General features: G+C 28.2%; 1 protein-coding gene across 1 annotated transcript; it reads left to right on the top strand.

The window, feature by feature from the left end:
• Nucleotides 1–13,820: 13,820 nt before the first annotated feature.
• Nucleotides 13,821–16,074, top strand: LOC114170172 (aquaporin PIP2-7). Its single transcript, XM_028055674.2, has 3 exons — nt 13,821–14,476; nt 14,621–14,761; nt 15,573–16,074. Exons 1-3 carry the CDS (start codon nt 13,883–13,885, stop codon nt 15,690–15,692), a joined length of 855 nt encoding a protein of 284 aa, XP_027911475.1. The 5' UTR covers nt 13,821–13,882; the 3' UTR covers nt 15,693–16,074.
• The last annotated feature ends 2,040 nt before the right edge of the window (nt 16,075–18,114 follow it).

Raw genomic sequence — 18,114 nt, 5'->3', positions numbered from 1 at the left:
AAGAGAAGACCAAATGTTAATTGAAGTGAGTGATTGAAGCATCGAAATGGCTTAGAAAAATGAACCAGGCCTAATAAAGCATGTGCCTTGTCCCCTTCTTTCTTCTATATTAATCTCCACCACGTTTCAACTTGTGTTCATGGTTGTGTACTCTCCAGATAATGGCAGATCTCAACATGTTCATTTTGATTTTGACCCGATAAATATTTATTATAAAACGAGTTTTAGTCATGGACCAAGATAACAAACATTTAGGCCGAGCAGGATTTGGACCGGATGACGAACATTTAGGCCGAGTAGAATTTAGGCCAAGCAGGATTTGGGCCAAGCAGGATTTGGACTGAGTAGGATTTGGACCAAGTACGATGTGGGCTGAACAGGATTTGGGTCAAACAAGATTTGGGCCGAAGTGGTTAGTTCGTTCCTAAAAAAAAAGATTTAATATCCAGTCGAAAAATATGAATTAGTTAATGATATTTTGCCATATTAATACGTCTTCCTACAAATCAGGTAGGTAGAAGACCTATATAAAAGAACAAAGAGGAAGAGATAGATAAATCTTTTTTAGAACCAGAACTACTGAACTCCAGAAAATGAAAAACATATATCTGTTGATGTAAGAGTTAAAAGAGGTAGTTTGTTCTTGATTTTTGGTCTGATACTCGAGACCGGGGTTGTTATATAATGCAACATTATATTATGAGGAGTTTTATAAGATAAACAAGTGGTTTTACTGGTGCATGCATGCGCATTCATTCACAGATTCTGGGGTGCTGTCAAATGAGTTAGGTTAGAGTTTTAGGATGTGGAAACAGTGTGTCTATCCTCAGGAACATGATTACCTACGTTGTCGTTTTGCTGTTTTGTAGATAAGGATGCCATTGTTTGGACCTTGTATCATTAAAAAATGATGAAACTGTTCCTTCCAAACAGTAGTAGTTCAAATTGTTAACGAATTTGACTGGGAATTCAACAGTAGCTGATTGGCAACTGTTTGTTTAACTTCTTCACCATGCTGTGTTGCCGCTTCTTCTTTTATTCATAAATCATGTGAAATTGTGATAGAGAGAAAAGGGTTAGGTTGAATAGAATAATTCAATGCTTAGCTCAGACTTTTTCAGTCCATCACTCTCTATAGGAATTTTTCACAATTAGGAATGAGAAAAGAATTCATACTTGCATATATATATATATATATATATATGTATATATATATATATATGTATATACATATATATATATATATATATATATATATTTATACAGATAATTTGTAAAGAATACTAAATGATATCTTTAATAAATATCCACAAATAATTAATAAAGAAATCTAATTATCTACTTTTTAATAGAATTGTTACATATATTATGGTATTAAGTCTAAAATTTTGTTAATACTTATTAGCAAATTTTATTTGAGTTTTTTATTTATGAAGATTAAATAAAATTATTGTGAAAATGAAGAATAATTTAAAATTTGACTTTATATTTTTGTATATTTTTATTTAAACTTATAGAATTGAAGTTATTTTTAAAATTTACATTCTTTTGGTGCAATTCGTTGAAATTTGTTTATTAGAAAGACTAAATTTATTTGTATTTATATCTTAATTATAAATTTGATATAAGTTTTAGTTTAAAATCAATTTGTTTATCTAAGTTTGTATTTTAAAGCCTTATTTTTAAATAATTTTATTCAAAATTTATATATATATATATATATATATATACACACACGTTATGAGTAATAAAAAAATTGAGTATTTTCTTACAAATAATGAAATATATATTTTAAAAACGGATATTATTCATATCCGGTCCAATTATCTCTTTATCTGTGGTCTTAGGCCGAACAATTATCAAATTTGAAGAAGTAATAATAAGTTTAGTTCAAATTTAAAGAAAAAGTTACATTATATTAAACTTTTCTTTTTTAAAAAATATGGATCTCAGTTTTGTGTAGCATGGTAATAGCCTTGTAGAGTAGACTCGGTACTTAGTATTTATAGGCTCGTGGCATCATAGTCATCGGTCTATAATAGTTTTTTGTTGAACCAATTTATGGGCTCATTTAATTGGGCTCATTGGGGACCACACGGAAACAAAGGCCTTGATCCAATCTCAAGTGGCCTATGACTTTTTATCCTTTTTCAAGGACATCGTTGCCTTCACTCTGAGTTCGTTGGGCATAATAGGACCAAAAACCAAATACATCTACCTAAATAAAAAAACATAGTGCACCTTGTATATCGCCAAAAAAAACTTTCTGTAACATGTTTAAAGAACAGAAGAAGAAAATAATAATATTAGTAACATGTTGAAAGACTAATTACGAATACTAATTCCAAATTTGGAATCCATTCTGTGTTGGCTATATTCCAGTATATTCTAGAGGCTATGCCCAAATTGTCAAGATTTAGGATAAGAAAATACGAATATTTTGATGGAGAGGAGAAAAGTGAGGAGTTGTTGACGTTTTCTTTTGCCTCTGGAACAGGTAATTGGTTTGGGGGTAGTAGGGCTTTAGAAACCGACAATGAATTATTACAGGACACGTTTGTGGTTAGATGGTTCCTAGATTTTTATGTTAATGTTGTCATAAACGAAGCTTCCGAAAACTCTTTCATTCTCCACGTGTATTTCCCGAAAACCGTCCAGGTATACATGCTCCTATTTATGCCTTCTCCAAATATCTCCCACCTATAATTCCACCCATCTCTCATTCCAAGTTCCACCAAGTGTGTGTATATATATATACACACACGCACGAAGGTCTTTGCCAATTAACACATAGCAACCAACAAATCCTGAACCCTTGTAAAAAGTCTCTTAGGAAAAAAACAAAAAGAAAAAAAAAACTCTCAATCTCTCTCTCTCTCTCTCTCTCTCTCCTCTTTCTAGACATAGGAGAAGGAGAGAAAAAAATTTCGTTTTGCTACACAAGGATTGCAGATTGTGGTGGAGGAGCAAGATCAATCATTGTTGTCATCAAAATACATATATGTCCCAATGAGCAAGGGAATGAGAAAGCAAAGTTCGTGGATCGAGGTTGCCCCGGCACCTATAATTTTTCCTAAGAAACCTTCGAACACACCTACGCTGGAAACAATAGCCGAGGAAGCTGCTGAGGATTTCGAAAATGACGAGATCAGCTATAATAAACGACCTAATCTCTGCTCTAACTGATGTAACCTGTTACATATGTAATTAAGTTGTTCATCGTTTGGCGTGGGGTACCTATCCACTCATCATGGATGCATGCATGCATGTGCAGCATTTGGAGGGTGGTTCGTACCTGCATGTCGCGTCCAACCCAGGCTTTTACGTGTGTTGGAACGGTGAAATACTTAATGATGTTTCAAGATTTTGTCCAGTGAAGATGACAACGTTTGTCCGAAGGCTCTAGTTTTATGAAGAGAATCCTGTTCTGTGATCTTCGTCATGCTCGTCTTCGCAGCAACTTTGTATATTTGTAAAATATATATGCAATTAATTATGTAATTTTCCTTTTTAGTATGCATATTATATATATGTATATGTATATATGTATATAATTTTCCCTTTTAGTTTGCATATAATTTCAAAATAAATAAATCCTGTGTCTATGTGGCAGTTTTCTCTTTTCTCTTGGTCATGCTCTCTCCCTGATTGACAGAAGTTAGAAAAAAAAAATGGTAAACTAGCTTGCTTTTCTGAATTTTTGGTTTAATTTGTATTTATTCAAGCTTTTTATTACTCAATTATTATTATTACATCATTTTTATTCTTTAACATTTTTCAATTTTTATATATATTCAATCTATTAAATAAATAGCATGTGCCAATATATTAATTTTTTTTTTTATTTATTAAACATTTATCTATTAAATTTTATTATATGTCATATATGTGTAATACATATAAAAAATTGATATTACATATATATATATATATATATATATATATATATATATATTAATTAAAGTGTCATGTATATTTATACGTTAAGGAAGGAAATTTTGTATTGTGCCGTAAAGAAGTTGTTGACACGGGTCATTTTTATTCAGAAGGAAAATATTTTCTGACAAAAATGAGTTCATTTTTTTCATATTGTTCTTTTGAACAATAATCAAGTAATGATTTTTTTTAGGGTTTTTTCGTTGTCTTCTAAACAAAAAAGAAAAACATAAATAAATTTAAAGCTAAATTATCAAATAATTGATCCTTTCTTTTGAAAAATATTATTCTAACCTTCACTTTAACTAAAGTTTGTGAAAACGTGTTTTAAAGTCTCCTGTCTGATGAGCGAGTGAATGAATTTAGCATAATGGTGTTGATGTGAAGCATTTGAGTTTAATGTTAGAATTTTGAATGATTTTACATTACAGATTTTTCATTGGAGTGTGATTGCACATAAGGGAGGAAGACCGGCTCATATAGATATTTGTTTAAGAGGACGTGGAAAACTCATTATATCAGGTGAATAATTTTTAAAATGTGGTTGAGACCATACAAGTCTAGAAGGTTTGCTGATTTAAATATTTACATCAAATATTTCACTAAAAAAAGGTAAATTTATTGGTAAATAATAAAATTATGAGTGGAAAAAATAATCCGTAAAGTAATCATCAATAAATTATATTGACGATAAAAAAATTTGTTAGAGATTATGGATGATCGAAGATTCATCGGTAATCAGTGACATTCTAAATCTTCCGATAATTATGTGCCCGTGAATATCAATCCATAATTATTGACATATTTTAGTTATCAATATGTCAATAAATATTATAATTTTGTTTTCTTTTTCTTCCTTCTCTTTTTTTTTTTCGTTTTTTCTATGTCTCCTCTTCCTTCTCCTCCTCATCATTGTCGTCACCATCACGTTTGTCATCTTTGGTGGTTGTGACTCTTCCTTCTCTTTCTCTTAACTACTAAAAAAACTTACGTTTTCTGTTAATTTTATTTTGAAAATTTTTTCTTAAGAAACACTTACAAATTTTGTTATAGATATTAGTTTGTAAGAACCTGTTAACAATTTTTTTACAAAATATTTTGCACACAACATTTTTCACAAAAAAAAATGTAAAAAATACTTGCAAATTTATAGGAAATAATCATCTACACAAGAATTACCTGTTAACTAAAACTTTTTTAAAAAATAACAAAACGAAGCCTTTTCTTGCAAAATGTTATAACAATTTTGTAGAAAATTACATGAAATATGAAAAATTCTAGTAGTGCTTCTTCCTCCTCCTTTTCCTTCTCCTTCTCCTCCTTGTCCACTTCTTATTCTTCATTCTCCTTCATTGCTAGTTGTCACAACATTTGTCATTGTTGTTGTGACCTTCACAATTATCATTGTCGTTGTCGCAGTTGTCGTTGTCATCGTTGCAACTGCATATGCAGCTGCAATCGACATAGCTATCATTATCATTGTCGTGCCTATCGTTGCAACCATCATGGCTACTGCCACCGTTACAAATGTTGTTGTCACCTTCTCTTTATCTCTTTATCTTTTTCCTTCTTGTCATCCTTCCCCTTCTCCTATTATTTTTTTCATTATTTTAAGTTAATTTATGACAAATATTATATTTGATTTGGCATTAAAGTTGTCATTCATTTTACCAATAGATTTAACAATGAAATTACTAATGAATCCTAAAATATATAATTATCGATGGATTTACCGACAAAATTACAAAAATCAAATTATTAACAAATTTATCAACAATTTAAAAAAAATCAATTATTAATGAATTTGACTGACAAATTTAAAAAAAAAAATCAATTATTTACAAATTTATTGACAAATTCAAAAAAAAAAAAATTACTAAGAGACACTACCATAAATGTTTTTATTAGTGACCACAAATAATTAATCACTATTGTGATCAATTAGATACCAATTTATGAATTAAAAATTATTGGTAACTAAAATAGTTTCAAATAATTATAATCGGTCACCAAATTGGTAACTAAAATAACTATTATTATGAATTGGTCTCTAAATTAGTTACTAACATTAACTATCTAAGTTTTGGTAACAAAAAAAAAGTAATTTCAAATTTGAAAATTGATTTCTAAATTGGTCTCTAAACATATTTTTTTGTAATAAATTTAATTATTATTTGATAGTTTTCTTGATAATTTTTTAAAATCTATTGTTAAATCAAAATTAGTAACATTTATTTTCCGTCAAAAAAAATCTATCATTTTCTTATAGTATTTATTTTATAAAATTACAAAAAGATGAATAAGAAACTAGTTTATAAAAATATATCTCTGCAAATATGCAAATATAAGTGTAAAATGTATTTCTCTTTTAAAATATGTTTCATGTCATTTATAAAAGTTTGTATTTAATTATTTCTGCTTTTAAATTGAGACAAAAACCAACCTAATATAATTCTAGATGTTTTGCATAATGTAAAAAAAAAAGGAAAAAGATTGCAATAGCATATGAAGTAATGATACCACAACTTCTCCATTTAAGAAAATTGTCCACTTTCCTTCTTTCTTTGTCGGTGGTGGGGTAAGCATTGAGTAATGCCAATAATCATTTTCACGCGAACACAACTACAAATTATATTTTTCACATCTTCTTTCTACATGAATTAATAATGCAACGCCATCAACACTTAACAACATAGCAAAACACACTCTCCCATACCAATACTCATTCCTAACTACAATATTGTTATACAATTTTCTCTGCGCCAACGTTAATCCACGAAATTCTAACTCAAATTACTTTCTTGTTCTATTTTTTTTTTTTACACCTTTTATATCTAATATTCAATTTGAATTACATGTAATCTAAATGGTTTAATTTTATTAAAGTATCTCTTGCAACAGATAAAAAATTTAATAAATTAATTTAAATTTGTAATTCTTTAAAATCATTAATCATGAACTTACGTCAAGAAAAGGGGTGCGTTTCTTTTTTATTTCCTTTTTAGACCAATATACAAATAATCACAAAATGTGGTGCAAACCCACAAGCTAGCTCAGGAAAGAGAAAAGGGGTGCGTTTCTTCCTGCACCTCCATACACTCCAAAATTCCAATTTTACCCTGTAATTTGGTTTTTGAAGATGGTGATGAGGGGGGTGCGAATGGAGAGGAGGAATGAAGAAGATAAGCGTACCAAAGGAGGTGCAGGGAGAGAATATGGTGGTGCAGGAAGAAGCACCTGATCGAGAAAATATGATTAAATTGAACGTAAGACCTGGGCTGAGCCCATGATTACACAAATAAAGGTTTGATTAGAAGGTAGAAAGCGGTGGTGCATGACCTAATACATTTGGGGCATTTCTACTAACAGTCCTTATTTACTAGTTAAACCCCAAAACAATCTTTACATTTTAACTTGTTTTAAGGGAAACAAACAGGTACAGTTTGCTATTTTGTTATTATCTGTACCCTACCTCACCCAAGATGCACGTGCACCACTGTAAACAAAAACTAAAGTATCCTATGTATCCTTCTACTCCTTTACTTTTTATACTAGCAATTTTTTCTTATACTTAGTTACTAATTATACAATATTTAGAGTCAAATATTTTTTATATTCAAAAAACTAAGGGAGAAAATTATATTATGTGTTCCCATTTTGTTATAACTCTGTAATTATTAATTTTTATTTATACTTTTAATCTTAATGAACAGTGAGAAAAATAGGGTTATTGTTTGTCGATATAAGGAGTTAATTACATAAAGTGTAACCAGTGCTATTTGAAAATTTCCAAAATATCGTGGTTAATTATCATGTTTATTCAAACATAAATTTTCGTCTTGGTAGATACATGATTTGTCTAACGCTTTTTGTTCCCTATTGATTTTCGACTTTATTATAATCACACATCATGTCAGATTTTTCCTTTTATGTATTATTAGTAGAAAATGAAAATTCCCAGTATGTATTTTTTGTAATCCATCTTTTTGACAAATAATATAAATATTTCACATTATTGATAGATTAATCAATTTAGATATTAACTTTTTTATAATAAAAATTTTTGGTAGTTAATATTAATGTCTAATTTAGAGTTTAATTGATCATTCTTTATAATTTTTTATTTATAACGGTGACTTTTTTAAATACGAATAATTTATAATTTATAAATTAATATCTAAATTAGTTATTATATTAATATTTTTTTAAAATTAATTATTATTTAAAGAATTTTTTTAGTGAAGAGACGAGACAATAAAGTAAATGAAAGAGAAGAGAAAAAGAGGATGAAAGAAATGAAAAAAAAATGTAGATAAAAGTGTATGAATGAAAAATATGAATATAAATTAAAAATATATAAGGGTTAAAATATTTTAGAACATAAATAAAGAATATACATGTGCTGATATTTACATAAACATTGATATTTACCTAAATCTGAGTCATCATATTAAAAATGAATTATAATCTATATTTAACATGAATAACGTACTTGAATTAAAAAATATATAATACTAAAATAAATATAAATATTAAAAATAAATTTAGTCGGAACGACAAATCTTATTTATTTTAATTTTTTGTTATCTTTGGTGTTCGCTATTTTAGATTTTTTTATATGTAACAACATCTTAAGTATAAAATAAATAAAATATTAAAACTAAATAAAATTAACATTTTCTAAGCATAATCTTATTTATTTTATATTTTAGTTAATATTCACTTAACTGATATTAATTAAATAAATATAAATATTAAAAATAAATAAATTTCGAAATCGATTTGTATTATAATTGATTAAACTACGTTGTAATTTGAACAATGTTAATATTGAAAACGAAACTTTTATTTTCTTGTAATGAAAGCAGATAAGTAACTTGATTGTCAAATAATTCAATTGAAATGAGTGAAGAAAAATAATAAAACTTAGATCACAAAAATGATGAGAGGCTGAGATGGTAAACCAAAAGAACCCTACCATCATCAGTAATACAAACGAAAAAGAAGTGAACAGAAGCCATCCCTTTGCTCTACCAAACATTCCTTCACCTTTCTTTTTTCTATTATGATTATTATAGAAAAATACTTTAATAATCAAAACCAAAATTAAGAATAGAAAGTAACTGAGCAAAAGAAATTGAAAAACAAGGAGATTGGAGGATGAAATAGTAGATAGTAACGCTTCAATGAAACAAATTCTAATAACTAATTTTTCTATCATTTGCATTATATATTTTTTTCTTTTTTTTCTTTTCTTTCTTTCCTCCTTTGTGTTTTCATTGGTGTTATCTTTGATCTTCTTTCGATTAATATGACATGCGTGCTTCTAATTGAAATTCATAAAAGTCAACGACAACATTATTCAAGATATGAATAAAGGACGAAGGAGTGAAGATTATAGATAAGAAGAAGGTGGAAGTAAAAGAAGAAAGAATAATTAATAAAGTATGCATATCTTACAACTCATTATATTTTCAAAATCTAACTATCAATGTTTACAATTAGGCTTAATAACTTGTTTGGACCTTATTTTTGTTAAGAAATGTTAAATTTGTCTTTAATTTTTTTTTTTCAATTTGATCCTGATTTTTTTAAAAGTGATTCAATTTTATACTTACCGTTAGTTTTTCACAAATAATTATGATTTTTATTTTTAATTTAACATTGTTTGTAAAAACTTAACGAAAATAACCAAATGGAATCACTTTTAAAAAAAGTATAACTAAATTGAGATAAAAAAAATGGAGGACTAATATAATATTTTCTAATAAAAACAAGAAGCAAAAGACGACTTTAGCCTTACAAATATAAATAATTGTTATTATCGGATATAATAGTCAAAGAATAAAGAAAGACAAGAATGCATGAAAATATATCTTCAAGCATGAGAATTGAAGGAAGAACTCAATGAATATATTGTTTTTTTAGATTTTAATTATTATGAAAAAAATTAGTTTTGAAGTTTTTTAATCAAATTAGAGGAAAGTAAGGTTCACATTTTCAATAAAATTATGATAAATACACAAGTACTATGAAGAATTAAAAAAAATGTTAGTCCTTGCAAACTAAGAAAAAATTATAAAAAATCAAAAAATATATAAGTTATAAAGAAGATGAGAATTGTACTCTCTTATTCAATAATGTCCTTATTACTAATCTATTGTTCTTGATGATTCTTCGTAAATTGTTTTATTCATGTTTCCAAATGTTTATTTTCGATTGCTTAATATTTATTGAGTATTTACTAATTATTCATGTTTTGGTCTTTTTTTAAAAAAAAAATTGAGTTATTTTTATTTTTTAAAAACTAATATAATTTCGTTAATATTTACTCTTTTTCGAATTATTTTGGTTCAGGGTTATCATTTAGTTTTGTAAATTTCTTTCCAAATCCATTTACAGGAAGAAAAAACCCAAAATATATAACCTTTGTTTTTATATGTATTAAAAAAAATCCAACTTTTATGAACAAACAATCTTTTTACTATAATTTAATTGTTTTGTTGAAATTTATTGTTTCGGTAAGTTTAAACTGTTTCGTACATTTTTCATTTACTAAAATTTAAAATATCTAGAATTGTTAGTTTAAATAAAAAAAAAAATCAAGAATTTATATTTATTTTTGGTTTAGAATAATGTTAAGATCAAAATTTTATAGAAAATAACAATAAAGATGTAGTGATTATTAACTCTTTCACAAATATAGCAAAGTGTTCAAATAATAACTCGAAAGCTTGAAAATAGTTTCCTAAAGGATTTTCGTGTGTAGTTAATTGTCTATACCTATTATTTAACTTGGATTGAAAGCATATAAAACTATTAAATTAAAGTTAAGTTATTCTATTATGGCAAAGATTCTTAGGGTTAGATTTTATGAGCTAAACTTAATGCAATACTCTAAACGATATATTTCTAACATGTCTCAAACATTCATACCATAATTTCACAAGTCCTAATTCCTTAAAAACAAGTTCTAGACCTTGTGAAAATTAATTCCTTAATTATGTTACACAAGATATGCATTATGAAAAAGTGTTTCTAAATTTTTAAGTTGTTTTATCCTTGTCCAGGTTCAAAAGTATTTTTTAATATTTAGATACCACAAAATAACATAGATAATGAATCATTCACATGAAAATTAAGGAAAAATCTCAATAGTCATGAAGGATATTGCTTAAGTGAAAGATACAATAAGTTTAGATACATTACATCAAACTCAATGAATAAGGAAGTTACTCCTACACATTTGAAGCTTCATTCAATCTTCTTCAAACCTCAAATTCTCTACAAAAATAAACCAACAAAAAAATAGTTACATCTATTTTAAAAGAATTTAAATCCTAAATTTTGTCATGAAAATAACACAAAATTAAATGAAAAAATAAATAAGAGATTCTTACCATTAAGTAATTATCACACTTGTGGTCTTATATTCCATTTAAATCATATTAATAAAAAAAATAAAAGCTTTTAAAATTAATTTAGTGATTAAAAATTACAACTTTTAAACGAAATACTCTTTATTAATGTTTTGTTTGTGTAGATAAATATTTTAATAATGAAATATAATGGCATCATCTAATAATCTCACCTATCTTTCTCCCCCCTGACTAACTACTAGTACTTTCAAACTTGTTTTATAGGACCAGCAGTTCAGTGCAGAAGCAGGTGGTGCACGAGAATGTTTTTGTTTTTGTGTTCTGAACAAATTATGTACAATTAAATCAATAATTAAAGAAGTATAAAATTAAAACTAAAATGCATTTTTATAAGTTGACATCAATATCAAAATTATAATATTATGTTACGAAACAATATTGTTTATTATCAAACAATATTTTTATAAGTTGTCATCAATAATTACGGTGTAATTGTTAAGTAGACATGTAAGTGAATCACTATATAATTTGTTCTTATGGTAAAATACCCTTCTGACTTTATGCTTCATCCCTCTTATAGGGTGTTTTGAATTACTTTTATCATGATAATTAATTACTAATTTTTTATTATGAAGGTCAATCAATAAAATAATGTTTTTGGTTTTTTATGGAATCATACCATCATTTTATACTAAAATTCCCTATTTTAAATACATTTGAACTAGTTTCATAATCATAAATAATTTTTATATAAAACATTAAAATTATTGTTTCTGGTCTTGTGTGTCATCACCATAATTTTCAAGTTAGAATTGATTCTTTATATTTCATTCATCGAAGACAATAAATATTAAATTAATACATAATTAGTTAAAATTCTTTTAAATTTAAATCTTTTTGTATTACTTATTGTTAATTATACATAAATATATTATTTAAAACATAAATAAAAATACGAAAAAAAATACTTACTCTGTCTCACAATTCTCATGTTTTTAGTTATTTTGGTTAATTCACCTATCCAACATATTTCAGTTTTAGGCTTGTGACCGAGCCCATAAGTGAAAAAATTATACTCACAGAGTCTGCATGCAGATTTTTTATAATTTTTACAATAAAAGTAGGATTTATTATCTGTAATACTGGGACCAAATTCTCATTCCTAATTTTCTTTCCGAGAAATTCTAAACTATCTCGTATTGTCATTGTTGATTGTTCTTCAAACTAATTACTTTTTTTTCTATCACTTCTGCATTTATTAAATAGTAAAACTATTTTAGTAAAATATTTTAAAATAAAATATTCATTATTGTTAATCTTAAACTCCATTGACTCTAGAGAGTAAACATTATCTAAAACAACAAAAATAGAAAGAGTGTTATTTAAAATGGTAAGAGTATTATTTAAATAAAATGTTAAATTTGACTAACCTCAAAATTAATACTATTTCTAAATGCAAATGTATTTCTTCCCTAAACTTCTATATAGTAAATGGAAAGACTGTCCAATTCGGGATGAGATAATGAAAGGACACCGGAACGAATATCAATGAATTAGGCACCCGAACAAAATAAAAAATTTGAAGAAAAATAGTTATATATATATATATATATATATATATATATATATATATATATATATATATATATATATATATGGTACACCCAATAAGTCCCACATCACGCTTAAAAGTTGAAGTCAAGCACAATTTAAAATACTTCTTCCTCCTTCCTTCTTCCATGCTTTGAGATGTTTTTAAGGACAAAACCGTGACGGAGTTTCATGCTGATCTAAAGCAGACAATACCGCGGTGGTTGTTCGTAACAATACTGTTGGAAAAACTTGGGTCGGATCATAAAATAAATAAATATAGGATTAAATATGTTTTTGGTCCTTGAATTTTTGGTAAAATTTGAATTTTAGTTTTGAAATTAGTCATTTAATTATCTAAATGTATGAATTTAGTCCTTTAATTCTCTAAATGAATTTAGTCATTTAATTTTTTTTTAAATGGGTGAATTTAATTAAGTTTACTTGACGTTTAAACCACATCTCATTATAGTATTTTTGTTTGTTTCCACCCTTTGACATATTTTAGCAGTTGAGAAACTCGTTTAAAAGTGTTAAATAAACTTAATAAAAAATGAATGTAAATGATTAAATCTGGTCTAGGTATTTTTAAAGATAAAAAATTAAATTGATTCAAAATTTTTAAGAAATACCAATTCTAATTTTTACTAATTTCAAATAACATATATATATATATATATATATATATATATATATATATATATATATATATTAATTTTAAGCAGAAGACACCGAAAGGGGTTAATCAGGAGCATAGAAGTACAAATGTGGGGTGAGTGGGGCAGAGTAACAGTGAAATTTGTTATCAGCCATGGAAAAGCAACTCTGGTTAACCCCAAATTTAACTTCACCCTTCAAGCTCAAGCCACGGTACACCATGTTCCCTTTGTATATATATACATACACTTGCTTCCATCATTTCCTGTGAACCTTATCACTTAACACAACCCCGCTGAAACTTGCTAACTCTCACAACCATGGCCAAGGACATAGAAACCGAGGTACGAACTGAGTTGACCCACAAGGACTACTACGACCCACCCCCAACCCCATTCTACGACGCCGCCGAGCTCCGCAAGTGGTCCTTCTACAGGGCCCTCATCGCCGAGTTCGTCGCCACCCTCCTCTTCCTCTACGTCACCATCCTCACCGTCATCGGCTACAACCACCAGATCCACGTCGGCGACTCCTGCGATGGCGTCGGCATTCTCGGCATCGCTTGGTCCTTCGGCGGCATGATCTTCGTCCTCGTCTACTGCACAGCGGGCATTTCCGGGGGTCACGTAAACCCCGCCGTCACGTTCGGGTTGTTTCTGGCCAGGAAGGTGTCGCTGGTGAGAGCAATCGCCTACATGGTGGCTCAGTGCTTGGGAGCTATATGTGGCGTGGGGCTGGTAAAGGCGTTTCAGAAGAGTTACTACAACAGGTACAAGGGTGGCGTGAACTTGCTCTCTGATGGGTACAGTAAAGGCGCTGGCTTGGGCGCTGAGATTATTGGCACCTTTGTTCTTGTCTACACCGTCTTCTCCGCCACCGATCCCAAGAGAAAAGCCAGAGATTCCCATGTTCCCGTACGTTTTTCTTTTTACTTTCACTCACAACGTAACCATATCCTCAGAAACAAGTGTTGGAACTTGGAACACTAAAAATATGCATACTTAATTATACCACATTAATTTGATACAGAAACTTGAGTGACTCAAATACTTATGCAGGTTTTGGCACCACTTCCAATTGGGTTCGCGGTGTTCATGGTTCACTTGGCCACCATCCCTGTCACCGGCACCGGCATCAACCCCGCCAGAAGCTTCGGCCCTGCTGTCATATTCAACAACGAGAAAGCATGGGATGACCAGGTACGAGATACATGCACATATTTCATTTCAGTTTTCTGTGTTAACTTTTATGTTACAAAAAAATAACGATCAAACAGTTTATATATGTCCTAGTGTACTTCTCTTTCTCACTGGATGTGTTTCAAAAATTTGGGTTAATATGTACGTATAATCTGTCTTTGTAATCTGTCATAATTGAATCAATTTTTGTTTAGATAAGTTTGTCGAGAGTGGTCTTTAAAATAATTATTTTTTTCCGGATGAAATAAAACCAGTTTTTTTTTTTTTTTTCCAGAAAAAAATAGCAGCATGTGAAGACAAAAAGAGAAAAAAAATGTTAAGAAATAAGTCTAATATATAAATTCTCACATTCAACTAACTTGTTTATAAACAATTATTTATTTTTCCAAATATAAAGCTGAAATTACAAATAACTTTTTATCTTTCCATAAATATGTTCTTATTGATAAATATTTTGCAATTATTTAATTAATAATTATAGTATTTGTTAATTAGTCAAATTATTACTTAAACTAATTAACGCTGACTACATGATCTTTAATGTTTCATAATATTTATTACTTATCAAATAAAAAAGTTGAAAAGGAATTAGTCACATTTTAGTGAAAAAAAAATAGCTTGAAATGAAGCTTGTAAAAGAGACAAACAAGTTTTTACAGAGAATCCTATATACTAACTTACAGAGGTCATTATAATATTTGTAACCTACATTAATGACAAAAAAAAGTATAATTTTCTAATAAATTTCGTTACTAATGGTTGGCCGATAAATGAATTATAATTGAGTCTGAAAATTGTTTTGGAATGGTAGTGGATCTTCTGGGTTGGACCTTTCATCGGTGCAACCATTGCTGCAGTCTACCACCAGTACGTATTGAGAGCACAAGCGGCAAAGGCTCTCGGGTCATTCAGGAGCTCCCCACACCTGTAATATGGAGACAGCCTTAATTAATTGTGTTCGATGGATGTTGGATTTGGGATTTGTACATCCTCGTCACTGTGTGTATTTATTTATGTTTACTATTTGCAGTAACGTCCTTCAACAGACATGCATGTCCATGTTAATTTGTGTATGCATTTTTTTTAAGCGTTACATTACACGATCCTCTCCTCTATCCTACATGTGCGCTAATGACCCGTGGCGTGTCGTTTTACCGAACTTATTGTTTGCCCTATTTTTCGGGAATTTTTGAATGATACGTTGAGACGATGGGATCACATGTAGTGGTGAAGAGGTGTTTCTGAGAGCGAGATCGTTGTACCGTGTCTACTTAACTGTGTCGCGATTAATGAATTTATCTATTTGTGTGGTCCATGATTTTTAATTTTTCTGTTCTGAATTGAAGGTGGTGTGGTCCAGTGCGGACTTTTATAGGACTGAGATAGCGTATCTTTTTTCCCGGTTCATCCATGACGTCCTTGTCTTTCCTCGTTATATGCTTTATTCATGACGGGGACCAAACTCCTTTCCAGAGTGTCTATTTATTTTCAACGTGAGGCGGTGAACAAATTTTAAACCAAAACTTACAAACTAAACAACAAGTTAGTGTAACACTTTCTGAATATTTGTCATGATTTGAGCTGAAAGATTACAACAAACTTAAAAGATGAAAATTCATATGTACCTTGAAAACGGGTGCACGTCATTTTACCCACGAAACATATTTGTCATTACCGAAGATATTGCAAAAGGTAAGTGTATGCAAGGTGCAAATTTAGTTTGGACAAAACGTTTTTGCGTCGTGCAAGGGTGTCTTTAGTGAAGTTGTGATGCGATTGCGACTTTTTGTTGGATTGGAAGTTTATTGTGGGAAGCGTTTTCTTCTTCAATCGAGCTCAACGATTCACATGCTCGGAAGCGAGGAATATATAAGTATAAGAAATGGGCCATGGAAGTTTAATACTTAATGAAAATTGTAAACTTAGCAGTTCAAGAGTAGATTTTTGTTGAAGAAGACATGAAATGATGAGATATAAATTCTGAAAAGTGAACTGAAACAGAAACAACTGTGGTGAAAAGAAGTTCATTAACCTACTTCTAATTCTAATTACATTTTTTTTTTCAAAACATAAAAAATAGTTATTTGCTATTTGGTAAAATCTTTTGTTTTTGTTCCAACTTCAAAGTATCAAAGATTTTTATCTGGTGTTTGGTAAACTTTTTCTAAAATTATTTACCCGCAAAAAAAACTTTAGATACTCTATCATTGAGGCTCAACTCAAGTGAGTTGATGCAATTGTTTTCCTTACGTAGAGTTTATGTCAACCTCTAAAGTTGGGGAAAAACCTACAATGGATTTGACTTCTTGTAAAGTTTTCTTTGATACAAAAAGATATATAAAAATATTTTTTTTAAAGAATACAATTTTAAAATGTTTTATAGAAAATACGTTGTTTGAATTAAAATTTTGGAATTTATAAGGATAATTTAATTATTTAAAATTAGATGTTTAAAATTTTTATTTTAAAAATAAATTAGGTTTAATATTAAATTTAGCCTTCTTTATATTTTCTATTTTATGGTTTTTAGTTATAATTTTAATTAGGATATTTAGTTAGAGAAGAATCGTCTCCAATTCTAAATAATATAATAATTTAAGTTAGGGTGCTTCTTATTTCTTAATTAATATTAATTTAAGTATTTTATTTGTTAATGTATGGATACGATATGTATGACACGTATCCTACAACCATAATAGTTTATTATAAAAATATTAAGATATGATACGTTATATTTTAATATTGACAAGTGTATAATATCTTTTAAAAACATGATAAATATATTAATGTTATTCTGTATATCCAAATTAAAATCATAAGTATTAAATTTATCAACATAAAAAATTATAAATTATTGTTATCATAAAAGTATTGTTGCTTTATATATATTAGATACTTTTAATTGAAAGATATTTTTAAAAACATAAATATTCCTATATAATTTCTAAAGTTTACATATCAATTAAATCCACGTCAAAATTTTCAAATCAAGCAAACTTGAACGAATGTTTAATATATATATTATTCAATGAAATTATGCTTTAATACTAGATTATTTTATTCAAATATTAATCAATTTTAAAATGAAGCCATTCAAACTTAATATATTTTGAACTTTTTGGAAGTTATAAAATGTTTTATTCAAACACTTGAACTTGAATCTAACGTTTTCTTATCACTTTATCATTTACTCATAAAATTTAACAAAAATTCTACAAGTTTTGTTAAGTGAATGTGATTTGTCTTCGACCTATGCCCAAATTACGTACCTCAATAACAAATCCATTGTTTTGGGTCAATCATGAATATTAATTTTAAAAATATTCTAAAATAAATATTTTTTTTTTCTTATC

Source organism: Vigna unguiculata, chromosome 1 (assembly GCF_037176805.1).
Source record: "Vigna unguiculata cultivar grain cowpea cultivar isolate G323 ecotype 2 chromosome 1, ASM3717680v1, whole genome shotgun sequence".
In the NCBI taxonomy this organism is placed as follows: Eukaryota; Viridiplantae; Streptophyta; class Magnoliopsida; order Fabales; family Fabaceae; genus Vigna; species Vigna unguiculata.
This window is presented reverse-complemented; position numbering and strand designations above follow the sequence as displayed.